At 43.8% G+C, this 27,445-nt stretch overlaps 1 protein-coding gene across 1 annotated transcript in view; it reads right to left on the bottom strand.

Annotated features, from left to right (window-relative positions):
- Positions 1-27,445, bottom strand: part of Pcnx1 (pecanex 1) — a 134,174-nt gene that overhangs the window by 69,019 nt on the left and 37,710 nt on the right. The window contains 5 exon segments of the mRNA XM_032908069.1: positions 1,235-1,367; positions 10,082-11,794; positions 16,998-17,087; positions 17,852-17,897; positions 23,611-23,716. Coding sequence (XP_032763960.1) covers positions 1,235-1,367; positions 10,082-11,794; positions 16,998-17,087; positions 17,852-17,897; positions 23,611-23,716 — 2,088 coding nt within the window.

The following is a 27,445-nucleotide window of genomic DNA, read 5'->3' as shown; positions in this document are numbered from 1 at the left end:
GCAGAGGAGGTTAGAAAGAGCCGAGTGGGCGATGCACATCCGGCCCTGCACACGGCTCTGTGCCCCACCTTCACCAGCAGGAAGAAAAGTCCTGCGGGCAGGAAAGGAGGGAGAGGACACAGCAGCGGAAGGCCCACAAAAGTTTCTCCAACAAATGTATCTTTAAATTGGCTACATTCCTTTATGCTTTAACTATTAGCACTATCTACATGTGTTTTATCAAGTTGTATATTATTTAAGAAACTAGGAAATGAACATGAAATTCCTGGTCTACTGTACAGCTCAACAACAAAGGAAACAAAGCGTTTTAAGTCGCAGGGGGTATAAAGGGAATTTTAAAATAGGATTTTGCTATTCTGAAAATCAGGTTTGAGAAGGGAAGGGGGAATGTTTTTGTCTTCCAGAAGCTTCCTTACAAGGCTGGGAAGTTCGCATTAGAACGTGGCATGAAAACAACTTCCACACTGCGAGATGTGCGTACTGCATAAGCACACACAGGGTGTGATATTCATGTTTGTCCTTTTAAGTAAAGCACAAGTCTTTTGAGAAGGTCTTCATAGTTCTAAATCAAAACATGGACTCTAAATACTTAAAAATGGAGATTATCTTCTAGATCATAAATGCATATTCTCTAGGTTGAGAATATTGGAAAATGAAATGCTTTAAGTACACGATAGAGGTTGAGAAATTCCACACATCTCTACATGTAAACAGGTATATATCTGACCATACTTTACATAAATAAAATTCTGTTTGTATCCATTACTTGGTTCCAATTTTACAGTATAAATAAATAAATGGACTCTTCTAGTGACATGGGCTACTCAAACTGACTTCATACAGTGAGATCTGATTTCTACTTCTCAATAAGGTCACCACTTGTTCTGTAACTGTTCATACTTAACACTGTAAAGGCATTGCATTAATATAATTATTTTAGAGTAGGAAACATAATAAATCTAACTTAACAGGTATGTTTTCACTTCTATTGTCGCTAATGTGCTTTTGCAACTTACAAACTGGGCAAAGTCAGTCTGTCAGCTTTGTTAAACAGTGCAACATAAGGCATGCTAATGCAAGGCTCACGGGCGCATGCAGAGGAAACCTAACAGAACTGAAGATACACACACAGGAGAGAAAGAAAGAAAGAAAAGCAAGCTTCTTGCAAAGCTTTCCCGGGTCAGAAGGTTCACCGCATGCATGCCGAACTTGGTGGAATTGTAAAATACCGTACCTTAGGGGTGGTCCGATGAGCAAGGTAGGAGGGGTAGGGTTACTCCCTGCATTGTGCCGGCGCCGTACTGCCTGGCGCCTAAATGTGCTGCGTTCCCGGCGAAAGGCCACTGCCTCCTCGCTGGCCTGTGCTGCTGCAGCAAGACAGACTTAGGTCAAACAGGAGCCTAGGTCAGAGATGAAAATAGCAGCCGAGCCCGTCTGGTTCTGGACTGCCCACCCTCGCAGGAAAAGGACCACTTGGTCTTCTGTCACACTGGGGAGTATACGCAAGCATGTGTGTGCCCTTTCTCCAAAGTCAGATTTTTGGAAAGCAACATTTTACATCTATTCCCGAACCTCACCAACTTCTCTTCATCCCCGACTTCCTATTCTGAGATCACTGCTGCTTTAAATGTTTTCTAAAAGCCTCTTTATTTTTGGCATATCTCCATTTTCCCCTTAATTAAGTCGGCCTTTTAAAAGTTGCTGGTTTCCCGACTGGCATGGAACACTTGCTTCTTTCCTTGGGAGACTAGTAAAAGCAGCAGCAACACACAGATAACCCCTGACGTGGACGGGGCCCAACCATCAACCATCGTTAGTTTAAAGCACCAAGGGTCAGAAGTACACTAACACACAGAGCACTGGGCTCAGCACGGTGTACCACAGAGGGCTCCAGTCCCCCTCAAGGCTGACTGGGAGCTGTGACCTGTGGCTGCTGCAGCCCAAGACTGAACCAGCAGTCTACTGTCTGTCGCTCACCCAGGAAAAGAGCAAACTCCAAAACTCAAAGTATGTTTCTACTGAAGTAGCACCTCTGTATCTATCGCCAGGAGGGTAAAAAGCGTTTGACAATCTTACTGCAGAACTGTCGACGCCAAGGAGGGGGTAGTGAGTACGCTGCCCCTCCAGCGCCCAGGCTACAGTTCTGTCACTGACGGCAAGGTGGCAGAGCCAGTGTGTCAAACATTCACGGTAACAGACATATCTCAACTGAAAAATGCTTCACCAAAACTCTATTTACAGACTTTAAGGCCATGCTTCCACTCAACTCAACCCCAGGAGGCAGATACACGAAGTGATTTCCAGACCTGAACATGAACACCTGATCCTCCCCAGTAATCTAGGTATTCTGGGAATCTCTGGACTTTGAGAAAGGATGTTTTCATGCTACATATGAGTAAACTACATAAAAAAGAAGTTCACACTGTTTCCAGACATAAAAGGACTTTTAATGTGGAAAAGTTGTTTGTATGTGAAAAAAAAAATCACATACAATGCAGTAGTTACTAACTAGGCAGGAGTGGCTATTTAATTTTATATTAATGGAAACAAAAATTCGGCTATTCATTCCTGAGCCACATCCGAACACTCAGTAGTAACATGGTGTGAGTGCGACCACTGCTAGCCAACTCCAACACAGAGCACTGCCACACGGCAGACAGCAGATGCAGATCTGCAGAGCACACTCTGACTGCTGACAACCACAACCTCCATGAAATGGAAACCCAGTCTGCACCATCAGAGAAACACGAGGCAGGACAGGGACCAGGTTAAGACCAAACCAGGCCGGGAAGGCAGGCCCGCAATGAAGTGACGCCTGAGGAGGTGAGCCAGCTTACAGTACAATTACTAGCTGGGAACTCAAGAGCTACCTTGTAAACTACTATACTAAAAATTTCTATTCAACAGTTTAAACTACATCCTATTTTTTTTAAAACCGACCATCACTTACAGCAAACTATTATAATCAATTTTACTGGTTGAAGCAACTTCATTATAGAACCTTCAAACGCGCTCTGTTCTGTTGCAAATAGAAAGAAAATTAAACCCAGACAAAATTTATGAGCTAACTCTGGGACAGCAGCATGTGATCATTGACTACGAAAACAGGAAAAGAGAAATGGTTTTCTTTATTAATCTGTTTCTATTGAAAACTTAGTGGTGTTACTTTTACAGAAGAGCTAAGACTTGAAGAAAGACAAGAAACAGAACAGAACACAACAGAACAGAACACAACAGAACACCATTCAAACAAAAAGATATGGAGTGCCCATTTTCAATCAATTAAAAAAAAAAAGACCTGTTGGCTGTGTTGGAGAGATGGGTCCGAGAGCACTGCTACTCTTCCAGAGCACCTGGGTCTGACTCCCAGCGTCCACAGCGACTCAGAACCATGTCTACAGCTCTAGTTTCAGGGGAACTGATGACTTCATCTGGCCTCTGCAGATACTAGGCACACGCACAGCACACAGATTCAGGCAAACCTTTCATATAAAATAATAATCACAATATACTTTGGCTTCTTAAAAATAGACACCTTTAACTAATTTTACACATTCATATTTTAATCTGTAAAACTTAGATAAATCACTTATTCCTTTTAATTATGTGTACGTGCGTATGCTTGTGTTGGAATGTGCACATTGGTGTAGGTACCCAATAGAGGCCAGAAGTCAGTTTCGGATTCCCGTGAGCTGGAGTGCTGAGAAACACGCTGGTCCTCTGCAGGAGTACTGTGTGCTCCTAACCTCTCAGAGCCACTGCTCCAACCCCTCCCTGAAAACGTATCAAGATGAGAGATTAGGCATCTACCGAATGTTACACTCACTACATATATTTTACTCAGAAATGGGCTTCACAACCTATTGTTACAGGGATTTTCAGAATGTTCTATGTAACAACTGCCGTAACAACAGCTAGGACCACACATGCACCTAAAAGCAAGGTGCTTTAATCTATGGTCATAGTAAATACGACTAAGCGAAGCTGTCCAAGGAATGTGCTTCTTGTACAGAATGCCTGTGCTTAAGACCGAGGCTTAAGTGAGTAGTTGTACGGGAGCCAAAGGTGCTCAGGGCACCTTTAAAGCTTAAAGTAGACTCTTCTAAGCACAGTTACACACACTTTAACCACACCAAAGGTAAACTAAAGACAACTGAGGCATACTCTGTGTGTGTGTGTGTGTGCGCGCGCGTGTGCGTGTGTGTGTGTGTGCGCACCTATGGTCAAGTGTAGTCACCCAAGCATGCATTCTTAGCGGCAAGAGGTCCAGAAGGTTAAGAGGCCAATGTTAAATGCTTCCTCCGCCGCCGCCTTGCTTTCTGAGATAGGACATTTACTTAACAGGGAGCTCACGACTTGACTAGCCAGACAGCCAGAAGACCCCCAGACCTAGCTATCACCACAACCCTGTACACCACAGCATTCCACTCTTACATAGGCACTGAGGATCTGAACTTAGGTCCTTGTGTTTTCTCCGCAAGCCCTTTACCTAATAAGTAGTCCCCCAGCCATTTCTGAATCATTCAAGTTTACAAGAGAGAGAACATTTTAAAAATAACAGGAGGAAGCCTCTGGGGAATCAAATCCTAGTCCGTGGGGGAAAAGTTTCTTCTTTTTAAAATTAGGACACCAGAGGGGAGGGAAAAAATGTTACAAAAATCTATGGATGTTTGTACTTTAGCATTGCATAAAACTATCTTCTAGCAAATAAATAAGTAAATTATTCGAATCTTAAGTCTATGAAATGTAAACAGTGAAAAACTTAGCACTCTAGGCAGAACTAATTTGTATGCATATGTGGGTAAAGTAGAAAAATTCAGAAGCATTCCAGTAATTAAAACTATAAGACATATAAAAATTTTAGGGATATATTTTAATTTAAGTATGTTTTATCACAAGTCTTGATTTTCTAATGACTTCCTTATTCACATTAAAATGTCTTTAGAAGGGACAATTTATGATAATCTCCCCCGTGTATGCCCCTCCCCTTGTTTGAGACGTATCTCAGGTAGCAGAAGCTGGCCTCAAACGCACATTCCTACGTTTCCACCTCCAAAGCACAGGGATACGAGTGCTATCGCACTTGGGCAATGTGGCCTCTTGATGAAGTCTATGCTAAATGTGATCCATAACAGTAAGACATGTGGAGAGCCATCCTACTGTGATGTCGTCTCATAATGGAGAGCCATTCAGTAATACAAAATCAGACAAAAGGGTTACTTCTCATCTATCTTAGAGAGTCACATCTGATATGGAACGGTTTGGCACAGCACTTTATGTTTTACCAGTGAACTAAACACTATCAGCTGGCTTTAAAGATGGCAACAACAAACGATCCAAACAGAAGATTCTGAAGGAGAGAAGGCAAAAGGTATCCAAAAGCAATCTCAAAAGCTGGAAAGTTCTGAGTGTAACTAGGTAAAGAGGTTTTCTATAGACTGTTTTACTCATGCAGCTTGTGGATTCTGAGCGTATGCACAGGCTAGGATAATGCAGGTCAGTTGACAGAGTGTGGCCCTGCACGTATGAAGCCCATGTTCGATCCCCAGTACCACATAAGCAAGTCAAGAAATGGGAGCAGAATGGTCAGAAGTTAAGGTTATTGTCAGGTGCATAGCAAGTTTGAAACTGGCTTAGACTAAGGGGTTCCTGTCCCAGTCCCTGTTCACCTTAAAAAAAAAAAAAAAAAAGTTACTTCTGTTGTAGCTGGCCTCTTGGCAGTACCTCAGTTGCTGCTTAAAAAGTCAAAACATGTACTGGAGAGATGGCTCAGCAGTTAAGAGCACTGACTGCTCTTCCAGAGGTCCTGAGTTCAATTCCCAGCAACCACATGGTGGCTCACAGCCATCTGTACGGGATCTGATGCCCTCTTCTGGAGTGTCTGAAGACAGCTACAGTGTACTTATGTATAATAAATAAATAAAATAAAATTTAACTTGATAAATTGTTGAAAAAAGTAAACACTGAGATGATTAGAAACTTCAAGAAAACAGTTCACTTCATTCTAGAAAAAAATGAATATATCTAAGGGAAACACTGAAAATAAAATTCCTCAAATGCAGGCAACAATATGCTACGAGAAAATGAAAACTATGACTAAAGTACAAAGTAAGTATTTATAATCTATAAAACCAAGACATGTACAAACACTCAAGAATATACTAAGATAGTTTAAGGTCAAACTCTTTTACTTAAGGATAAAATTATCATATAAAGAAATGGCAGGGGATAGGGGGCTGGAGAGATGGCTCAGCGGTTAAGAGCACTGACTGCTCTTCCAGAGGTCCTGAGTTCAATTCCCAGCAACCACATGGTGGCTCACAACCATCCATAATGGGATCTGATACATTTTCTGGTGTGTCTGAAAGAGTACATTCACATACATTAAGTAAATAAAGAAATCTTTTTTTAAAAAAAATGAAATGGGCAATAAAATTATTGTGCAAAAATTCTGAAAGACGAAAAGAAATTCTGAAACATGAATTCTAAAAACAAAACAATATTTTGGTCTAGACATGGAAACTCACTTTATCCAAACATCTTTTCTTTTCTTTACCTATCAGTCAAGGACACTGCAAACCATGGTATTTCTGGGAAGATCCTGCTCTGAGAAATGAAAGCTTACACTCGTCATGTGCATGGAGTCCGCAGAACAATTCAATTCTGATGAAAGCAGTCCCATCTGTGCCAACACTCTAAGTGGCCACTCTGCTTCCAATAAGTCAACAAACAGTGGACAACAAGACCAGCGGCTGTGTTGAGTGGCAGTGTTTGCACGTTCTCACTGCTATTGTCCATACTCTCAGCAGCCAAGCAAACATAACTGGATAGATGAAACGCTGCCGAGACTCGATGACGGGGTGGAGGGTGGCTCAGCGGTTCAGAGTGCTTGCTGCAGGGGACCAGAGTTCAGTTCTGAGAGCTCAGCTCCAGGGATTTCTCTAAGTTCATACACATGAAATAAAATGCAGGACTTAAAAACTCTTATGTATGTGTTTTTATTTTTAAAATATTAGCAATAGAGATATGCCTTATAATTATAAAAATTAAGTACAAAGCAAGATGCCAATAAAAAAATTTTGGTATGAATTTAAAATTTTTTACCTAAGCAATTGCAGACAATTATTAGTAAGACTTGACACTGCACAAAGCACTCGATTAAGAGTCGGAGGTCTTAGAGCAAACACAGCAAGCTGGTGACGCCGGGCCACAGCAGGGTGCTTGCCTGGCACCCAGGCCACAGATTTCAGTGAGCAAACCACCGTGGTACGGCTGCATACCATAAGTAAGTTATACGGCACGTCTCTGCCAAAAAGGCCAAACTACATTAACAGATAGGCTACTAAAAACATCATTCTGTTAGCACTGAGTAGGAAATTGAAGATACGGGTATCATTTGTGTTGTTACTATTGTCAAGTTTCACATCTCTAATTTATTTCAACAGATCCCTACATCCTTGTATTCAACTGTACTAGCAGGGTTACACAGGGCAGGACACATCTCTGTAGCACAGCAAACTGGCCTGCTTCCCAAATGCAGCAGCACTATTACACATCTACCACATGCTAAGCGTGTCGGAGGCATCACATTTGAACCGTCGGAGGCATCACATTTGAACCCCTTTTTCTGTCACTGTAACACAGGTACTGTGGCCACTGCATCCTCAAATGATAGCGCAGAGACCTAATGAAGATAACTGGATCTCTGAGGGTAACATCTACTACAGTGGAACCTGTAGACTAATAGGCATGTGAGTTCTGGGCTACATCAGCTCTACTGTTGGTCATTTTATTATAAAACTTCCAAGTACACTTTCAAAATTGTATCCTATTACCTACTAACACCATTCACCATAATAATGGAGTAAACTTTTAAAGAACTTATCAATACTACCAAATCCACTGGGATTAGAATTTACTCATGGTTTTATGTCCAAGCAAGGAGAGAGAGAGAGAGAGAGAGAGAGAGAGAGAGAGAGAGAGAGAGAGAGAGATCGTGCAAGAGCGAGAGCGCCTGTGTGTGTGTGTGTGTGCGTGTGTGTGTGTTTATGTGGTGTGGCAGTGGCAGAGTGTGTTGTCATGTTTCTGGAGGACAACAGACATGACAGAATGGACAGCCCAGACAATCACTCTTGAACTGCCAGAACAGACTGTAACAATGATGCCCACACCACAGGCACTGAAATCCTGTCCGTTTTAAATCGGCTACTTCCAGCTTTCTGGAAGTTCAACCAAAGCACAGCAAACCTCCGTACTGAGGTGTAATGGAAACGACATAATCTCCAATACATCTAAGTCATTTGTTTTGTTCTGATTTTCACTCTAAGCCAATGAAAACAAATAGAAGAAAACATAGCAGGACCCTCTGTTGACAAAAGTCTTTTCAACTTCCACATACTAGGGAATTTCTTGAACTAAACTGAGATTTTTAAAATTTAGTTCACTGTTTTATTATTAATCTTTAAAGGATATTTTAAAAGATATAAACAAAAACATCTGAACTCTGGAAGTATGAGGACTTACACGGTCATAGAACTGCATGAAAAAGCAAATACTTCTTCCCGTGCACTTTGTGAAACCACCAAACAAAACAAAAGAGGAAAAGCCACATCTGCTGTGGAAGGATATGACCCAAATGTGCGGAGACAGACTCACCACAGCACATCCTGCACAGACACAACACTCACATTGTGGCGATAACGTTTATTACAACAATACTTAGAGCACATGCCTAAGCACAGTCAGTCTAGAATTGTATTTGGCTAACTTAAAGAATTAAGCTATCTTTTAAAACCTAATGGATTCCTTGACACCATAAACAGAAACACACAACAGGGTTTCTCTGAGGAACCTTTATAGTCTTTCAGATCTATTACAAATAGAGAATGATATCCAGGTCAAAAACTCCTAGAACTACCAAGTGGCCACAACTCTCATCTCTAACATATAGGTTAGAAGACTACCTTGGCAGCTTCTTCACCACTAAAATTAATTTCTTTACATTCCCAATACAAGTTAATTTTTGTCAGAACCTTACCAAAACCAGGAAGAACATTTCCACAATATGACCTTGGAAATAGTCTCGATGAGTCTGGAATTGTTTTGAGATAAGTGTGGACATGTTTGAAAATGTCTGCATAGACAGAACTTTACCACAGCAAATGACAACAACCTTTATATCACAGACACCTGTGTGCCAACATCAGGAGGCCTCATTCTCATTCTAGCAAAACAGGCAACCTGCCTGGGTAGGATAAAATGGGAAAACACCTTCAAAAAATGGCCCATTACACACTGACACAGTACTACACCACCTACCCAACTCAGTACAATTCCCCCCAAATCATGGAATCACGAAGTTATTACTTTACCCAAACACCATCACCAGGGATACCATGACGACTATTAATGGATTAAAAATGCTAATATGGCCAGATGGGATGCTGCACTCCTTTAATCCCAGCACTTGGGAGGCAGAGGCTGACAGATCTCTGAGTTTGAAGACAATCTGGTCTATGTAATGAGTCCCAGGCCAACCAGGGCTACACATTGAGATCCTGTCTCAAAAATTAAAAAACAAATAAACACAAGATAAAATGCTAATTAATATAAACTATAAACTTCTAGTGAGTTTAACTTTAAAGGACAGTGTGAAATTATAGGAATTTTTTTTCTTAATATCTAAAGCTTGAACTGAGAGAAAAGCAGAGAAATAGATAAGAACTGGCTATCTGAGTCCACGCTGGAGCTACAGTAGCGTTTGGAAGTCTCGTGACGGGTGAGCGTCCGCCTCTGAAGCTCAGCAGCTCACTGTGAGTCATGGCTGTGAGTGGCTGGCCACCCTACTGCAGTTGTGAGAGGATGAGAAGTAACTGCGTGATCACTAGCACAACTAGCTTAGAAAAGGGAGGCAGTCAAGAATAAGCTGATGTGTCCAGCAAGACAGCTGGACCATTGGAGACCACCATGTTCACTGAAAGAAGTGTGCTTTCCTGGCACAGAGAAACCGTGCTCTCTGAAGGTTCTAGTAGACTATTGTGAGCATCAGTGTCAATCCATAGTCGTGCCACAGCTTACTCACCTCCAGTGGCTGCATCTTGCTCCTCCCCTTCAGGAAATGCAACCTGGCTTGGCAAACTATTCCTGGACCGTGTGACCGTCTCTAACTGGGAAGCCCGGCCGAGCAAAGACAGCTCATCCAGCACCTCTCCCTCTTTGGCCTCAAGATCTGACTTTGAAGTGGTTAAGGGCTTTATGCTGTCCGGTGCCAGCAGCCTGTTTGAGTCATTCAAACAGGCCACAGTGCCACTATCCAAGCTCAAAACCCGAGCCCGTGTCTTGGCGCTATGTGTGCTGGAAGTCCTCCGAGATGCCCTCTTTTTGGCTGTTCCCTCAGGGCCTGCATGAGCTCTGTGAGTGTGGTCTGAGTCTGTGCCCCGGTCCTTATGGCCATGTTTTGTCTTGAGGGCACTGTATTTGCCCTCAGGAGACTGGCAGGAATGAGAAGTGGCACTGGAAGAGCTATCACTGCTGAAATGGTGAGCAGAATGAACACTGGGTGCTCTGCTCAAGTCGCTTTGATCACTAGAGTCCTCGTCATGACAAAATATAGCACTGTGCGGCTTGGTTCCAGAAACTCCTCGAAAGGAAACATAGTCCCTATGGCGACTGGAGTCAAAACTGCTGGCCCGTTTCTTTCCTGTGCGCCTCCTGCCTGGCTTATGGGCAGAAGTTGTCCGGTGGATTAAGCTGGAGGATTTGGGTCGGACGTCTCCTTCCTTCTGCTTCCCACCATCGTCTTTACAAACTTTGGAGTCTGTGGAAAGGCTGGGCTTCTCGCCCTGCTCCTCTTTGCTCTCTGCACTTTGCTCAGGCGGCCTGTCCCCGGGGACAGTGAACTCGTTCGCATGGGGGTTTTTATTGGCATCTTCTGATGCAGAGCTGCTGGGAGCAACCTGGTCAGGCTTCTCCTCAGATGCCTGAGCATCTGGGGCCTCAGGAGGCCCAGCAGGTGTGCTCCCCTCTAGGGCAGTCTTGTCACTGCTAGTCCTTCGGTCAGTGGCCCCGTGGCACCTCTCTTCCGCTGACTCGGCACAGCCCTCCTTCCGGGCACTCTTGTCTCCCACTTTAGGAGACTCATCGTGCTCAGACAAGATGCTCTCTATGTGAGTGGAGCTGGTCTGCTCGCTTTTGTAGCTGCTGAGAGTACTGTTGGTGTCCCTGTCGGTCCCGCTGCAGTAGCTCTCTGTGGACCCACTGCTCCGCGTGCTCAGGCTCCTGAGGCTGTCCACACTCTTTTCAGCATTCAACGCCCTGCTCTTCCCACACTTGGTGGGTGGCTGAGAGTAACTTTTTCTCCGGTCAGCGGCAGGCTGAGATTGTGCAGGAGGGCAGGACTGCCCCACTAAGGACTCTCTGGTGCCTGAGTGAGGCTTAGATGAGTCTAACTCAGTAACTGGGTCTAACCCCCGTCTCTGCTGCTGTTGGTAAAGAGGGAGGCCACTCAGTGAGGCGTCAGGGAAAGCCACGGCAGAGCTGGAAGTGCGTGGCACTCCTCGTGGCCGGTGCTCCTTCCTATAAGAGTGTGAATGTAAAGGTACAAGAGAAGCCACTTCTGTGTCACAGGCACTGCACAGTGACTGATCAACACGGTGGTGCTGGCTATGGCTTGGCAGGCTCACTTTGTCACTGAAGTCCCTTGGTAAGTCCTGTCCACAAGAGGACAAGGATGGCTGAATAGAAACGAAGGAGTCATTGGAGACCAGGCGGAAGAGCTTGCGATCAGTTGCCAAATCTGCGACAAACACAGTTAAAGATGTTAATACAGATACACACCGCTTCTCTACGAGTTAAGACAGAAAAGAACTCACAGTGTATAGAGGTAAGTGTAAGCAATCCTCAAGCAGAGCGTTGGACAAGCTGATTAGTCAACCCAGAGAGCTGGTTTCTGTTTCAAAACTGCACAAAGAACCCATCCTAACTGAACTTTCAAATCATTTGAGTTCTTTCAAAGGCTTCAGAAAAAGTTCCAGAGTGCGTGTGTGCATGTGTGTGTGAGTGCGTGCACGCGCATGTCTACCTGCCTCTCTTTCTCTGTGCGTGTCTGTTCTCCCCTCTTCCTTCCCTCCCTCGCTTTAGAACAGGGTCTCTGTAGTTAACCTAGGCTAGCCTTGAACTCCTGTCTCAGCACCCCAAGTCTGCAACTTCAGGTGTGTGCCCCCACAGCCTGCCGCAAGTTCTATTTCTAACTTACAGATAGGTAACCTTGGGTTACAATAATGAGCCTTTGTTTCTTCATCTAAAAGATGTGTGACCAAACTTATCAAGTAGCAGGCAGGAAATACTGAATTTATCTACATATATAATATATGTATTTCAAAAACAAAATTAATAGTAATTGTCACTATTGTGCCTAAGGAAATACTTTAATTCTTTTGAAACACTAATAAGATTATTTTACAAACAAACAAAAACCTAGAATGGGGCCTCCAAAATGCCGTAGTGGGCTAAGTTCTTACTGCACAAGCCTGGCCACTTGAGTACACGCCAGGAGCATGAAGAGGGAGGAAGAGACTAACACTACACAGCCTCCACACGACATCATAGCACATGTGTGTCCACATTACACACACACACACACACACACACACACACACACACACACACACACACAAGCACCATCATGCTCATCAGTCACATAAATTAAAAAGTTATAACCTAGAGTAGGAAGAAACAAACAACAGAATCAAAGTGTTAAATCAATGCTCAAACGAGATACAACTTAATGATGCAAGATATCTCCTGGTTTGTGACAGTCACACAATGACAGCAGCTCACATGCCCCACTCTGAGGAGATGCGCCATATGGTGATGTGTCTGAGGGAGGAAGAGTCAGTTTAGGGTGCCCTAGGAGGGTGCTCCATTGAATGGACAGACACCTGCAATTATATTAGAACAGCACAACTGGACAGACCGTGCGTGCGTGCGTGCGTGCGTGTGTGTGCGTGTGTATACACATCTATTAAGAAATGGGAGTTTTAAATGCTAATGCTCAGGCTAGAGAGATGGCTCAGCAGTAGAGCACTGGCTGCTCTTTCAGGTGACCTGGACTTAACCCCCAGCACTCACACAGAGGCTCCTGACATCTGTAATCAGTTTCAAGGGTCTGATGCCTTCTTCTGACCAAACATGCAATACACAGACATGCATGCAAGAAAAGCAGCCATACATATGAAGAAGGAACAATTTAATAAACAGTGAATTTTTAAAAATATTAATACACAAAGCCAGCTTTCCTCCAAGACCTGTGGGGCAGGGTGGGGCATGGTGTGTGCACATGTGGAGGCACAGCTGAGGCGGGTGTCCCCCTCACTTTCTGAGACAGGGTCTGTCACTGAACCTGGAGCTCACTGACTTGGTTAGCCTGCTTGGGGAGCAGGCTCTCGCAGTTGGTTTTTTTCTGTTTCCCCAAGAGCACAGGTGTGCACTGCCACATCCCATGGTTTTACACCGGAGAATGAACTCAGGCCTTCTTATTTCCACAGCAAGAACAACCAGAGGCTGTCAGGCTGAAGACGCACAGAGGGATGGCAGCAGGTGCAGGCTTCTTCTGTGGTAACGAAAGATCTGATCACAGGACTACAATCTTGTGTGTGTACCAAAAAGCGCTTCAGCTAGAAGGGAGAGTTTTACAGTATGACAGCTGAATCATAATGAAAAATAACAGGACGCAAAGTTACAGATGTTCTCAGTGGCAGAAGTGTGACCACTTCATTCCTCACACCGGACGCTTGCCTAAGCTACCAGCCAACCAGGCTTACGTATAAACCAGAAGTGTGTTCTGGGCTTCTGTCTTAAGTTGTCTCTACCAGTGATAGACACATGCTATTATTTCTCTTAAAATATAGACTCCCCCTCCCCCATCTTTCATGTCTTTTGCTAGTTACTATGTTAGTCCTCTTGTCCTTTGCAAGAATTTATTAAAAGTGTAGTTTATAATCAGGAGTCTGCTTTTCTCTCAAACAATTCTTCGGGGCTTTTTGTTTGTGTTTTGCTGAGTGGTGCTGCAGACTGAACTAAAGGCCTTAGCACATGCACACTCTGGGCAGGCACTCTCCACACACCCCCAGCTTAACAGGCTCTGACACCACTCCATTAAAACGACGTCAGGGTAAGCAGCATCTTCACTGCTACAAGCAATGGCCAAGCTGCATCCTCAAGTCCTTTGCGAGCAGCAGTACTGACAGAGGCGAGCCTTCCTCCAGCATGCTGGCATCTAGCAGGCTCAGAGTTTCTCTTGACACAGCAGCTGTTTCTTCTATTCAGTCTAAACTTCAGGGCCGAGGCCTGAGATGTTTCAGTTTCCCACCTATACTTCCTCAAATCTCTCTCAGCTTCCTGGCACCAGGAAAAACACTCAGAAACACCTGGACTGTTGTCCGAGTATTCCTTAAGCCTGTATTTGCATGGGGGTGAGCTAGAATTCAGATTTTAGACAAGGAAGACATGAGTGGGACAGAGCAAAGACACTGGCAAAATCTCCTCCTTGAAGTGAAGAATCACAGTGAATTCCACATGCTTAGTTCTATTAAGCATCCAGACTCTTACCAAGTACCAACCTGTGAACCAGGCACCTGAGACCAAGGCGGTCCTAAACAGTATTTCAGCAGCGCAAACACTTGCCACTAGGTGGTGACAAACCACAGCCAGGACCGTGGAAAACCTGTGCTAGCTAACCTTACAGAACTGCCCCATTAGTTTACCAATTTCAGAAGAACTCAACTCAGTGTGTGCTTTGGCACTTTGTTTTGCTTTGCTGGTTTTTGTTGGTGGTGGGGTTTTTGTTTTGTTTTTTTTTTTGTTTTTGCTTGAGAAAGGTCTCACTCTACAGTGGAGTCTGGCTTGGAACTCACTTTGCCATTTTGCTGCCCCAGGTTGGCCTTGGATTCGTAAAGTTTTAGGTGTGAGCCTGCATGCACAGCTCTGACCCACATTTGATCTGCTGGCTGCTTGCTTGGTATTCACACCGACAACTCCTGAACGTCTAACAGACATGTAACCTGACTCCCCTCTTCTCATGGCTGCTTTGAGGTCCCAAAGAAGCGCATACTACATAGACCCCAAATGGCCCTGACTGGACTTTGCACCAAGCCTCCATCCTCTCCTGTCTCTAATTTAGAAAGGACACCCATCTTCCCTGGTGTCCATCCCAAAATAATACTATTGAAAATTTATAATCCACTAACAACATCTTATTAGTACAGACACACACACACACACACACACACACACACACACACAGAGAGAGAGAGAGAGAGAGAGAGAGAGAGAGAGAGAGAGAGAGAGAGAGAGAGAGAACAGACCATGTCTTACGACCCTGATGCTGACAATGGCCCTCTAAATGACCTCTCGACTTCAGCATCCACTCAGTCCATCTTCCTAAGAATTAGAGCAAGTACCTTTAAAAATGACCTGAGACGTTTATCCACCCACACATTCTGGTTCTCAACCCTGACAGCTGTGCTCCTACTTTACAGCTCCTGCCTCTGCTGTTCCCCCTGCAGAGAAGGGGCTCTCTTTAGGGCTCCGCCCTAGGTAAAAAACCACTCTATTTAAGATTACTATTTCCCCAACCCCACCATTTCCTAGTCTCCATCTCTCTTTACTCTTATAACTGGTTCAGTAATACATCTCCTTATTGAGACCCTGAAAGCCATAAGAGGGCACAAAATGTTCACTGATTAGTTTCCAATACTTAAACAGTGCCGTGCACATAATGACAACAGATAAAATCCAAGTTAAAAAAACTACTGAAGAGACCAGAGAGATGGCTCCTGCATCAACAGTGCTTGCTCTTGAGTTCAGTTGTTCTCTCTCTCTCTCTCTCTCTCTCTCTCTCTCTCTCTCTCTCTCTCTGTGTCTCTCTCTCTCTCTCCCCCCCACACCCACACCCGCGCACCCACATCCATATCCACATACAATAAGCATTTTTTTAACTACCTTAAAGGAGTATAGCAGTTTGAGTGACTGTGGGTGAGTTTCCTGCAGCCCTCTCCCTTTTACGTGCTAAGGGGCTCACCTGTGAAGTAACAGCAGCCTGATGTGATAGCCGGGTAAATGCACACGAAGACAATAGCCCCACGGAGGAGACCACAAAGCCAAGAACTGTGGGATCCAGGCTGGCCACTCTTATAAAGCACTCATGTCAGTGTAGTCCAACCATGTCCACTTTCTCCTCCTCCATAACAACAGAGCTGGGTACCGAGGGGACACATGAGCTGCAGAGCTACCTAGGCCTTTGCAAACACAAGCACGTGGACTCCTAAGCCAGACAACAGTCTATGCCAAGTGAATTCCAGACATGATCTAAACTATACCTGCCACGCACGGTAGAACTGTATGTGTATGAATCTCAACCTATCAGATTATCATAAAACAAACAAACAAAAGCCTTGCTTAGTGTTGTTTAGATACACAGTAAGATAACAAAGTATGACTCCTGAATGCAAACAGGCTCAGCACTCTAAGACTGTGACCTAGCTGTCAAGACATCACAGTGGTACAGATTATAGAAATGAATACTGCAATAGGAAAGTAACTGATTTACCTTTAATTTAAAAGAAGGAACATGAAATCCACACCATGCAGTCTGTTTAGAGTCCTGGGGGTGGGGGTGGGGGGGTCCTCAGAAGCAATTTTACAATGACAAGATAATGATAAACAGCGACATTACCACTGTTTCCGGCAAGTGACCGCATACAGCCAGGCATGGTGTCGGGGTGCCTGTGACCCAGCACTTAGAGCAGAGGCCGGAGGACCAACCACCTAAGATTTAGAGGCCAGCCTGAGCTACTCAGTGAGTTACAGATCTGCCAGAGCTACAGAGCAACAGACTGTGTAGAAAATTACTAAGAAAACACTTCTGTTAAGTGTGAGTGAGGCACTCCTCCAATGGCCACACAGTACAAGGTAGAACGTCACTGTAACACACTGCTTACCTTGTTCTTCACTTCCTTCTTTACAAAGACTAGAGCTCTGGCCCAGACTCAAACTTATGTCATCAGAGGTCTTAGCGGTGTCCGTGTCTCCTACAATGCAGACAAACACACAAGGCATGACACTGAAGCAGAGGCACAGCAGAGGGGCAGAATGAGGGGTCTGTCACCTAAGGCAGGTCGGCACGCCAGCAACTACTCACTGTGTGCAGAGTGCACTGAACTCCTTACTAAGTAGGATGGACCATGGGAGAACACAACAGTAACATAACAACAGAGCACAGAACACACATAATAAGGGATAGTTTGTGTTAGCTTAAAAAAAAAAAAAAACAGATTCTAAAAAGAAATGCCTATTATTTTAACAAGACTGAATAGAGGGGAACACCCCCAGGAAGGTTAGAAACCCTGAGCTGCACAGCAGAAAGGTACACTTACTGTAGGTGAATAGGCAGAAAGAGAAAGTTCTCTTTCAATGTCTAAATTACGATCACTTTTAAAACTTCCACAGCAGGGGTTGGGGATTTAGCTCAGTGGTAGAGCGCTTGCCTAGCAAGCTCAAGGCCCTGGGTTCGGTCCCCAGCTCCGGAAAAAAAAAAACAAAAAAAACTTCCACAGCAAACTAGTTTTTCACAAGCTGCACCCATACTTGGAAAACATCTCCCATATGCCAAAAGGTTTCCAATAAATCAAAACTTGTAAATAATACAAAATGTTCAAATATCTGAGATACTTAATGATAAATGGATAACACAAGTTAAATGAGGCGATTTAATAAGATCACGTTATGCCCTGATGGATTTAGTGGAATGCTGTCTTTAAGAGAGGGATGGATAGTCAGTGCTCAGTAAGGCTACCTTTAATAGTTGCTGCTGTTCCAAGTCGAGATGATCCAGAGCCAATCTGAAAGCAAAAAAAAAAGAATTAACACACAGCCTCAAGTCACCACTAATCCAAAGCACAAGACTGTCAAAATCATCTTCTGTGGCACGCTATCAGTCCCTTTCATCAGCACGTGCCACCAGAGGCACACAGCTGTTTGCTGAGCACGTGCTACGCCCTCAGGATGCTCAAGACTGATGGAGCCCCTGGGCAAACACTTGCCGCAAGCGCCCTGAGGAGTTATCATCATCATTTACATTACATCATGGCATGTTGTGCTGTAAACCATAAGCAAAGCCACACGCAAGTCTGTGGGAAATAAACAAAGACTTCGTAGGGCAGAAAACAACAAAGTTTGAGGGGACAAAATATACTAACATGACACAGAGTACAACGTCAAGTCTTACTATTCTTAGTTCTAAGACGTGAAGAACTTTTTTTTGCTGGTTAGAACATTTAAAAATAATAAAAATCAAAAAAAGGAATTCTTAGCACAAACTGTAATTGTAACTGATGAGCCTTTAAAGTTTATATTCAAGATGGTCTAACATTTTCCTAAATGTTAACACACATCAGTTACACAACCATATAAATAAATACCACAAATTCCACAAATACAGTAAGAAAACAAAACCCAGCATGAGTCTGCCAGCTAAAGAGGCAAGCTGCAGAAACTCTTCCAGGAAGTTTCTCAATGGACTCAAAGAAGACAGTTTCTTGCATTCAGCATTGCAAATAAAACTTAAATCATATGATACTTATTTTACTGAACCTCTCCCTTCATAAAATCACTGCAGCCACAGTGTACAAAGGACAAGCTCAGAAGACAGGTGAATGTTATGAGTGTTCCACTTGCAGAGCAGGAGGGCTAAACTAATCCGGAAGGCCATTCATTAACTGCTACCGCAAAAGCAATGTGATATGTAAGGAACTTGTCAATGAAAAAGAAAACAAAAATACACATAGGTAAAAGTAATAAACTCGATGTTACCAATAAAAACTAAGCTTCGAGGGCTGGAGAGAAGACTGTCAGTCAAAGCTTGCTTTGCCAGTAGGAGGATCTGACTGGATCTCTAGCACCCAGTAAAACAGTGGTGGCTTCTGCAAGTCCACCGTTAAGTGGGTGGAAAAGGCAGATCCCTGGAACTCATCGGGCAGCCACTTGCATGCACACACACAACAAATGCATGCACTCATGCACATGCTCACAACACATAAAACACATTCACACTAAGCTTTGTAATGTCTTAGGGCTGACTGTGAAGCTGACTCTCTCAGGGTTTTTAGCATCTGCTTTAAGTAGCCATCAGGCATTCACATACTGCCCCTGACAGGGAACTGTTGCAAGGCATAGTGTTGACAGCCCATAGTTCTAGCATATGGGAGGCTGAGGTGATAAGATTTCAAGTTTGAGATCGGCCTGGCTTTACAGTGAGAAACTATTTCCAAAATTAAAAATAAGTAATAATAGAAAATGAATAAGCCCCTAATTTTTTACTGGCAAAATTCCATTCTTAAAACACCTACTGAACAGGTAGGCAAGCTACTGGGGGAAATATTATTTGTCTACTAGAAATACAAACACATAGTAACTTCTTATATCAAACTTTTAAACAAGCAAATACAAACATCACTTAATGGATACTCTTCTGGGAATATAAACTTACAAAACAAACTATTTGAATATGAGTTTGAGTTATTTGCTCACAATCCTCAAATGTTTCCCTTTCCCTCTTGGCCAAGCTTCGCACTTTGTACAGATGTGGCTCCATGTCTTTTGATCTATGAGAAGTGGACCCCAGCACCATCTTGAGGGGGCTACAGGACCTAGTAGTTCTGATGACTGGATGTTAGTGAAATGCCTCTTGCAGGTCCAGACAGAGAAGCCTTTGCCCCACCCCACTTACGTCCTAACTCTCCCACAGCATCACAACGAAGCTCTCTGCCCACCCCAGGGCCTCACAGACAAGCCTAGAGGACAGAGAATGCCAGCCAGCACACAGCTGCCTCCAGACCCACACAGCAAACACCAATCCCACTTCTCTAAATCCCTCTGGGATGAGTAATCTATTGTCTACCGATAAAAGAGGTCTTAATAGATACCACAGATATTGATTCTTAATGCTTTTTTCCATCAAACCCCTTTCCAAAATCAAAGAATCATAACTACTTGTATACAAGATAATTAATAATATAAATCACAGAACTATCACTGCAGAAGAGCTCATGACATTTGTGACATGACCAACAGAAAGAGGACACATAGTGACTTCACTATCTTTAAAAGTTTTTACTATGTATAACATCACGAAAGGTTTAATTTTCTTCTTTAACTCTTTTTTATTAAATTTTGTAAAAGTGAAAAAAAAATAAGGAAAATGGTGGTAACTCCTCCACTTAGAAGTGAAGTTTTTTCCTTTAAATGACTTACATAAACAGTCCTGTGTTTTTCCCTATGGTAAGCCCCATAGCAAAAACTGAGGCTGTCAGGCAAAGCCGCGTCCTACACTGCAGCCCTGCCTTTCTCTCTAGCTGGGATTAACTATTCTTCCTCTGAAGTCAGCCCTTTTTCTGGGCCATTTTGAAGTCAACGATGACTTTGTGAAAAGATTTTGTATTAGTTCCTTAGTAACAGATCACATGACAATGGTTACTAGGGTCACAATCTCTTTGAGGGTAAGAATAAGTCACCATCCCTGACCAAGTCACCATGCTAGACCAAATATTTACCTCAAATATTTACAAGCACTAAATTATTTCGAAGAAGACCAGAGACAAACAGAATGGGGAGTGCAGGCCAGGGGGGAGTGCAGGCCAAGATGGGGGGATGAAAGTCAGTGTTGGGGGGATGAACATCAGGGGGGAATGCAGGACAGCAGAGAGTACAGGCCAGGGGGGAGTGCAGGCCAGGGGGGAGTGCAGGCCAGAAGGAGTACAGATGGGGTGGGGGTGGGAGAAATGACTAAGGCATAAAGGAGCAAGGGTGGGAAGGAGCGGGCTAGAAGGAGCTGAAGGGAAGGCATGGTAACTCCACCTTGACAGTCATGGGAATAATCATGACATGTCCGAGGGCTACACAACAAACAAGGAGTGTATCCATACATATCAGTTGCATACATACATATTCAGTGCAGATACAAATGCCCTAAGTCACCCTTTTCACTTTAGCTTCTCTAAAAGGTAAAAATAACACACCACAAACATTACAAACAGTAAAAATACCAATGAGGAAAAAGTATTTCCCAGTTTTAATGTTATAACTACCACTTAAGAAAAATGTAATTGTATATGGTATGTTCATGGTATGATATGCACGCATGTTTTAATTATATTCTGTAAAACAATGACAATGGTTACTTGGGTCACAATCTCTTTAACAGTAAGACTAAGACACCATCCTTGACCAAGTCATGATCCTAGACCAAATGTTTACAGGTATTACAGATCAACCAAATGACACTGAAGGCAGGCATCCAAAGGTGACTGGTACCTGCTATGTCCTTTGGTCTGTCCTTCTGAATTTAAATTCTTTAAATTTTAAATTTTAAAAATAATCATAATAAATTAAGTATGGCTTTCCAAACACTAGTAGGAATGTAGGATTAATTCCCAGGGCTAACCTGCTGTTGCCTGCATTAGTAAGAAGGCTGGGGTCAAGCAGGAATGTTACAATGGTCACAGTGATTGAGGACTCGGTTGTTCTATGAAAAGAAACCATGGAATGCATGAAGACAACCAAGGACAGGAAGCTGAGGAGCAGAGCATTGGTGCAAACCAATACTGCACAACCTGACACTTTAAGGTACCACTCACTCTCATTACCATGGAAACACAGACTTCCTTGAATGGTTGGTCCTGGATTTTTTGTTTTGTTATACCAAATTTCCCCATTCCATAGAGGATGGAAAGTGCTTAACTTTAACACCCTCTTTGTTCTATAATGCACAACAGTTTTGCAACAAAAACTGTTACTAAAGATTTGCTTAAACTTGGAGCAAATGTATGAACATGTATTACAGAACAAGACCCTGGTTCACAGATTGTGGTACTGTTGTTCTCAGTGTTTGGCTATCAATACCATGATACTATGAGTATTGTAAGAGAGAGCATCCAGAGAACCAGGCCAGCTACTGTTAAGTGAGGGGTTGAGTTCAATTCTATCTGTAAAACTTTATTATCCATTCACATAAAAGTATTAGCAACTGCAAACTGAAAGTCAGGCACGCACAGGCAGCATATGAGTGGAGAGAGAAAAGTCTACGCTAGAGGTTTAAAACTCACCACACGTCATACACCAGAAACTAAGCTGCAATAAATAGAAGTGCACTGTCTGCAAAAAGGGCCAACACCATAGGATCTGAAAATACTGAGGATTTGGGGGTGGTTTCAAGAAGAGCTAAAGTAGGGCAGGAATGAAAACTAGGTCTTTCCCTGGGATGGGAGAGGTGGGGGAAGAGGAGTGTTCTCAACCCACGGCTATGAACGTGACCATAGGAACTGACAGCAGGGATGTGGGAATGAGACTTAGGAAGTGAGCTCTCCACTAGACTCTGCTGAAAATCAGCTCTTTCCTTCAAAATGCAAGGACTGACAGAGTGACCAGGAAACCCCACAATTACACATAAAGTCCTAGGTACGTTCCAAGTTCCTTGCAGTTTCCTTCACTCAGGGGAGCGCTGAGAGAGCAATCGGGGAAGAACTGTGCAGTGAGGACCTAGTGCAGGCATGTTCAGGACAGAAGAGAGGGCGGAGCTGGGGTTGGACATACAGCAGGCCACAGCCTTGTCTGAGAGAACGCCTGCAGAGCTGCATTCCGAGAATAAAAGTGATACAACAGAAATACATTATAACTCTTAGCCGTAGGTTTACCTTCCACGTCTAGCACTGAGTGAGACCTGGGGTACGTTACTGTTACTTTTTATCCACACAGACACCTTGTTTCTAATACGGACTAGGAAAGGGTAGGAGGACAGCATGTGGTGAACATTCAGCAAACACATATCAGCAATGTGAATAAGAAGAGTAAGAGACCCTGTGGTAGGGTCTCTGCCTTTCCACAGTACAGGGTAAAAGGGCCAGGGAAAGAACACCCTGACCTGACTTGATCCCAACCCTGGGTCCAAGAAAACAGAATCCCACTGATCCTTATGCTTGTCCCAGGTTCAAGACTTGAAGTTCCAACAATCCTCACCCTGAAAAGCTCCACCCTGGAAAGGGACACCCCCGGCCCCAGCCCCAAAAAGCCCTATGTAAACCTTGCCTTCAATTCAGTTTCCTGCTGCTTCTCGCCCAAACTGTCCTGGGTCTTCCCCAACTCCCACAATAAATATCTCGTGTGAGGTTTGTTATATAATGTGGCTTTGTGGCACTCCTTGGCTTCCGACTGCCAGGTTACCTCTCGGAGCAGAGCTGTGACTCGTCTGTGGGGAAGCCTTTCCCTTCAGAGCTGCAACACTTACACAGAGGACCTGGGTTCGAGTCCCAGCACTACGCAGTGGCACACAACCATCTCCAGTTTCAAAGGATCTGATGCCCTCTTCTCAACTCTACAGGTAGGAGGCACACACAGTTACCCATACAAATCAAATTAAAAAAGAATAACAAATACAGATGGTATACATCAATCACCAATGTCGTCAGAGAGCGAGCCATGACTGATAGCTCTGAGTGTGGGACTGGGTAGCACTAGCACCAGAAAGAGGGAATGAGGCACAGCACAATAGTACACGCCTACCTGGTTGCTTGGGTCTAGACCAGCATAAGAATTTCTTGAACTGCAGCCAACCGGAGGTGTGGCCTCTCGAATGAATTCTGACATCTCAATCCCTCCACCAGGATCACTGTGCAGGAAAATGGGAAAAAGAGAGCAACTGTCATCGACTGTCACTGACATCTCCTTCGTTTGGTTCTATCTTGTTTTCAATAAAACCAAGAGGTCCTGATTTTTCTTTTTTGTTGTCTTTGAGACAGTGTCTCTACACAACTCTGTCTATTCTAGAACTTACGTAGACCAGGCTAGCCTCAAACTCACAGAGATCCGCCTGCTTCTGCTGAGAGCAACAGAGCTCCTGTTTTTTCAAAGAGTAAAATAAACAGATTGAGGATTAGTTTGTAAACCTGAGAGTTGGAACAGTCTAATAACCACATCAGTCTGGAGGAACTCAAAACTCCTATCTCAAACTGTCCACATAAAACCCAATGAGAAACTGGCCTTAATTACAGAAAGTCACAGTTGATGGCCCATGCCATAAAACCGCCCTTGCAAAGAAGTGGTTGCCATTTGTTTGCCAAGAGCAAGTGGAAGAGGCCAACTGAAAACAGTCAGATGTCACGCTAGCTGGTGTCCCCAGGAGATCCATCACACTAACTGTATGACAGAGGTAAACATGCCAGGAAGACTCATCAGCTGTGGTTTTATAAGAAACCAGTGCTTTTAGATTTGTCTGTTGCTGGGCATAGTGGTACACACCTTTATTTCAACAGTGCAAAGTCAGAGAGGCAGAGAGGCAGAGAGGCAGAGAGGCAGAGAGGCAGAGAGGCAGAGAGGCAGAGAGGCAGAGGGCAGAGAGGCAGAGGGGCAGAGGGGCAGAGAGGCAGAGGGGCAGAGGCAGAGGCAGAGGCAGAGGCAGAGGCAGAGGCAGAGGCAGAGGCAGAGGCAGAGGCAGAGGCAGAGGCAGAGGCAGAGGCAGAGGCAGGTGGATCACTGAGAATTAGTGATCAGTCTGGTCTGTATACTAAGTCCCAGAACACCAAGGACTACGTAGAGACTCTGCCTCAAAAAATAAGTAAAGGGTTGGGGATTTAGCTCAGTGGTAGAGCGCTTGCCTAGGAAGCGCAAGGCCCTGGGTTCGGTCCCCAGCTCGAAAAAAAAAAAAAAAAAAAAAAAAAAAAATAAGTAAAAATTAAAAATAAGTAAGTAAATAAAGAAAAAAGAAAAAAATAAGTAAAGCCAAAACAAAATAAAAACAAAGATTTGTGTTTAGTGAAGTAGAAGCCTGACTATAAAGTGATGTATGTATATAATAAAGGGATGTATAGAATAAAGGGATGTATAGAATAAAGGGATGTATAGAATAAAGGGATGTATAGAATAACAACAGTCTTAGAAAACCAAAGGCCAGGAGATTACTTGTTTTCATGTAGAGTCACCCACCATCTTACCAATCCCTGAGTTAACAAGAAGAGTAGGCCCAAATTTTTCCAGTGATCTAATCACCTCACCTCAAACTCTCACAAGATTTAGATTATGTTGACTCCAACACACAGGGCTGTATCTGCCAAAGACCATCAACACAGCCCAGTTCTGGCCAAGGAGAGTAAGTAGTTTTAGAGAAAGGGAGTTAGCCCAGTTCAGACTACTATGGATTAGGCCAGGAGACCCACGGTTGAAAAAAATTTTTCTCTGTATCTGTTTATCTTTTTTTTTCTTAACCTTAATTTTGTGGGTGTGAATGTTGTACCTGTGCACATGTCTGTGTAGCAGGCCTGTGCCTGGTGTCTGCAGAGACCAGAAGGCATCATGTCACCCAGAACTAGAGTTACAGGTGGTTGTGAACTGCCATGTGCATGCTGGGAACCAACCCCGAATCCTCTGAAGGAACAGTCAGTGGTCTTAGCTGCGGGCCATCTCTCCAAGCTTAGAGCTGCTTCAGACATTGAGACCAGGATGATAGTGGCCACCGTCTGGGTCCAACATGCAAGAACTGGACTTAGAACCCCCCTTACACATTTGTAGCAAATGTGCAGTTTGTTTCCCTGACAAGTGGAACAGGAGGTGTCTCGGACTCTGTTCCCTGTGAATGGATCCCCTTCCCTCTACCTGGACAGCCTGTTTGGCCCTCAGTGGGAGAGGATGTACCTAGACCTGCTGGGACTAGATGTCCCAAGGTGGAGTGGTACCCAAAGGGAGTTCTCCTTCTCTCAGGAGAAGGGAAGGGGGCAATGGGGGCACGGATCTGTAAGGGCTTGGAAGAGAGTGGGGAGGAGGCTGTGATAGGGATGTGAAGTGAGATTTAAAAAAAAACAAAAAAAAAAACCTCTCAGTTCCTCCTGCACCAGGCCTGCCTAGATGCTGCCATGCTTCCTGCCATGATGATAATGGACTGAACCTCTGAAACTGTAAGCCAGCCCCAATTAAATGTTTTCTTTTATAAAAACTGCCATGGTCATGGTGTCTCTACACAGCATTAAAACCCTAACTAGGACACTTTCTATTACTAAAGGTCTTAGACTATAAAGTTCTGGTTAGCTTAATGAAGTTAGGCCACTAAGAAATAACTTTCTAATTTTCTATGTATCTACATAAATACAGCATCCTAGAAACTAGTTACTGAGTTCATAGCCAGTCAAGTCTATTAGTGCCCACGTGAGAAAAGATATGCTCCAGTGTGTTAGCTGTTCAGCACTAACTCACAGCAGCAATACAGGCTACATCAAGAAGAGTATGTAATATGCAGCATCTTCACACTGAGCCTGTATGGGAAGCACCCAGCAATGTTACTAGAATGGACCCTCTCAGTCAGCCCCTCAGGCACCAAAAGACGCAGGGCAAAGTGACAATAAAGGACAAAACTCTATGCCAGAGGAAGGATGGAAACCCTCATCTTGCTTTGAATGTCTGTACATGTATGTGTATATACATTAATGTGTATATATATTTATATACCATGGAGCATATCCACTCACACTGTGCAATTCAGTGTTTCTGTATATTCATAAAGTTATGAAGCCATCATGATACTCAATTCTGGAATACTTCTAGTACTTCAAAAACAAACACTTTACCTGTTGCACTTCTCTTTTTTGTCCATCCTCCTACACTGGGAAAGACTAACCTCCTTTCTGTCTCTACAGGTGCCCACCTTGGGCATTTCAGATCATATGTAACACGTAATGGCTTGAAATGGCTCCCTTCCCGCAATGTAACACAAGCCAGAGCCAACCACATTGTAGCAGGCCACACCTCACTCATACCTGTGGCCAAGTATCTCACCATATGGACAGACATGTTTAGTCAGTCAGAGGCGAGACAATTTTGTTCACTTTCATATACCTTTCCTGATTAAAAAAAAAAAATCCAAGTGGTCATAATCTAAGTGATTATAACCTAGTCTTATGAGTACTTGATTTGTTTGTGTTTCTGAGAAAACCACCTTAAAATCTGTAAGTGCTACTATTCTCGTTTTACAAGTAAAAAAGTGAACTATTACAAGAGGCAAACTCTAGCAAGAAGTCTCAAAGTAAACAAGCTGAGACTGTGCCCTGGGGAGCTACAGTGAGAGAATCTGTGCCCTGGGGAGCTACAGTGAGAGAATCTGTCCTTTATTAGCTATGCACTCGACACAGGTAAGTTTGAATGCCAGGTCTGCACAACTTAAAGCCACGCATGCTCTTTCTAGGAAACCGCACTGTCTTTCAACAACGGACATCCACGTACTGTCTGGTCCAACTTCTCACCACTTTTTAGCGCAGGTTTCTTCACTCCATCCCTGTCTACACTTGGGGCTCTGTAATTCATGACTGCAGGGCCTGTGCACGATGGCTGGCAGCATGTCTGGTCCTTTATCTCT

This window comes from Rattus rattus, chromosome 7 (assembly GCF_011064425.1).
Source record: "Rattus rattus isolate New Zealand chromosome 7, Rrattus_CSIRO_v1, whole genome shotgun sequence".
Lineage (NCBI taxonomy): Eukaryota > Metazoa > Chordata > Mammalia > Rodentia > Muridae > Rattus > Rattus rattus.
This window is presented reverse-complemented; position numbering and strand designations above follow the sequence as displayed.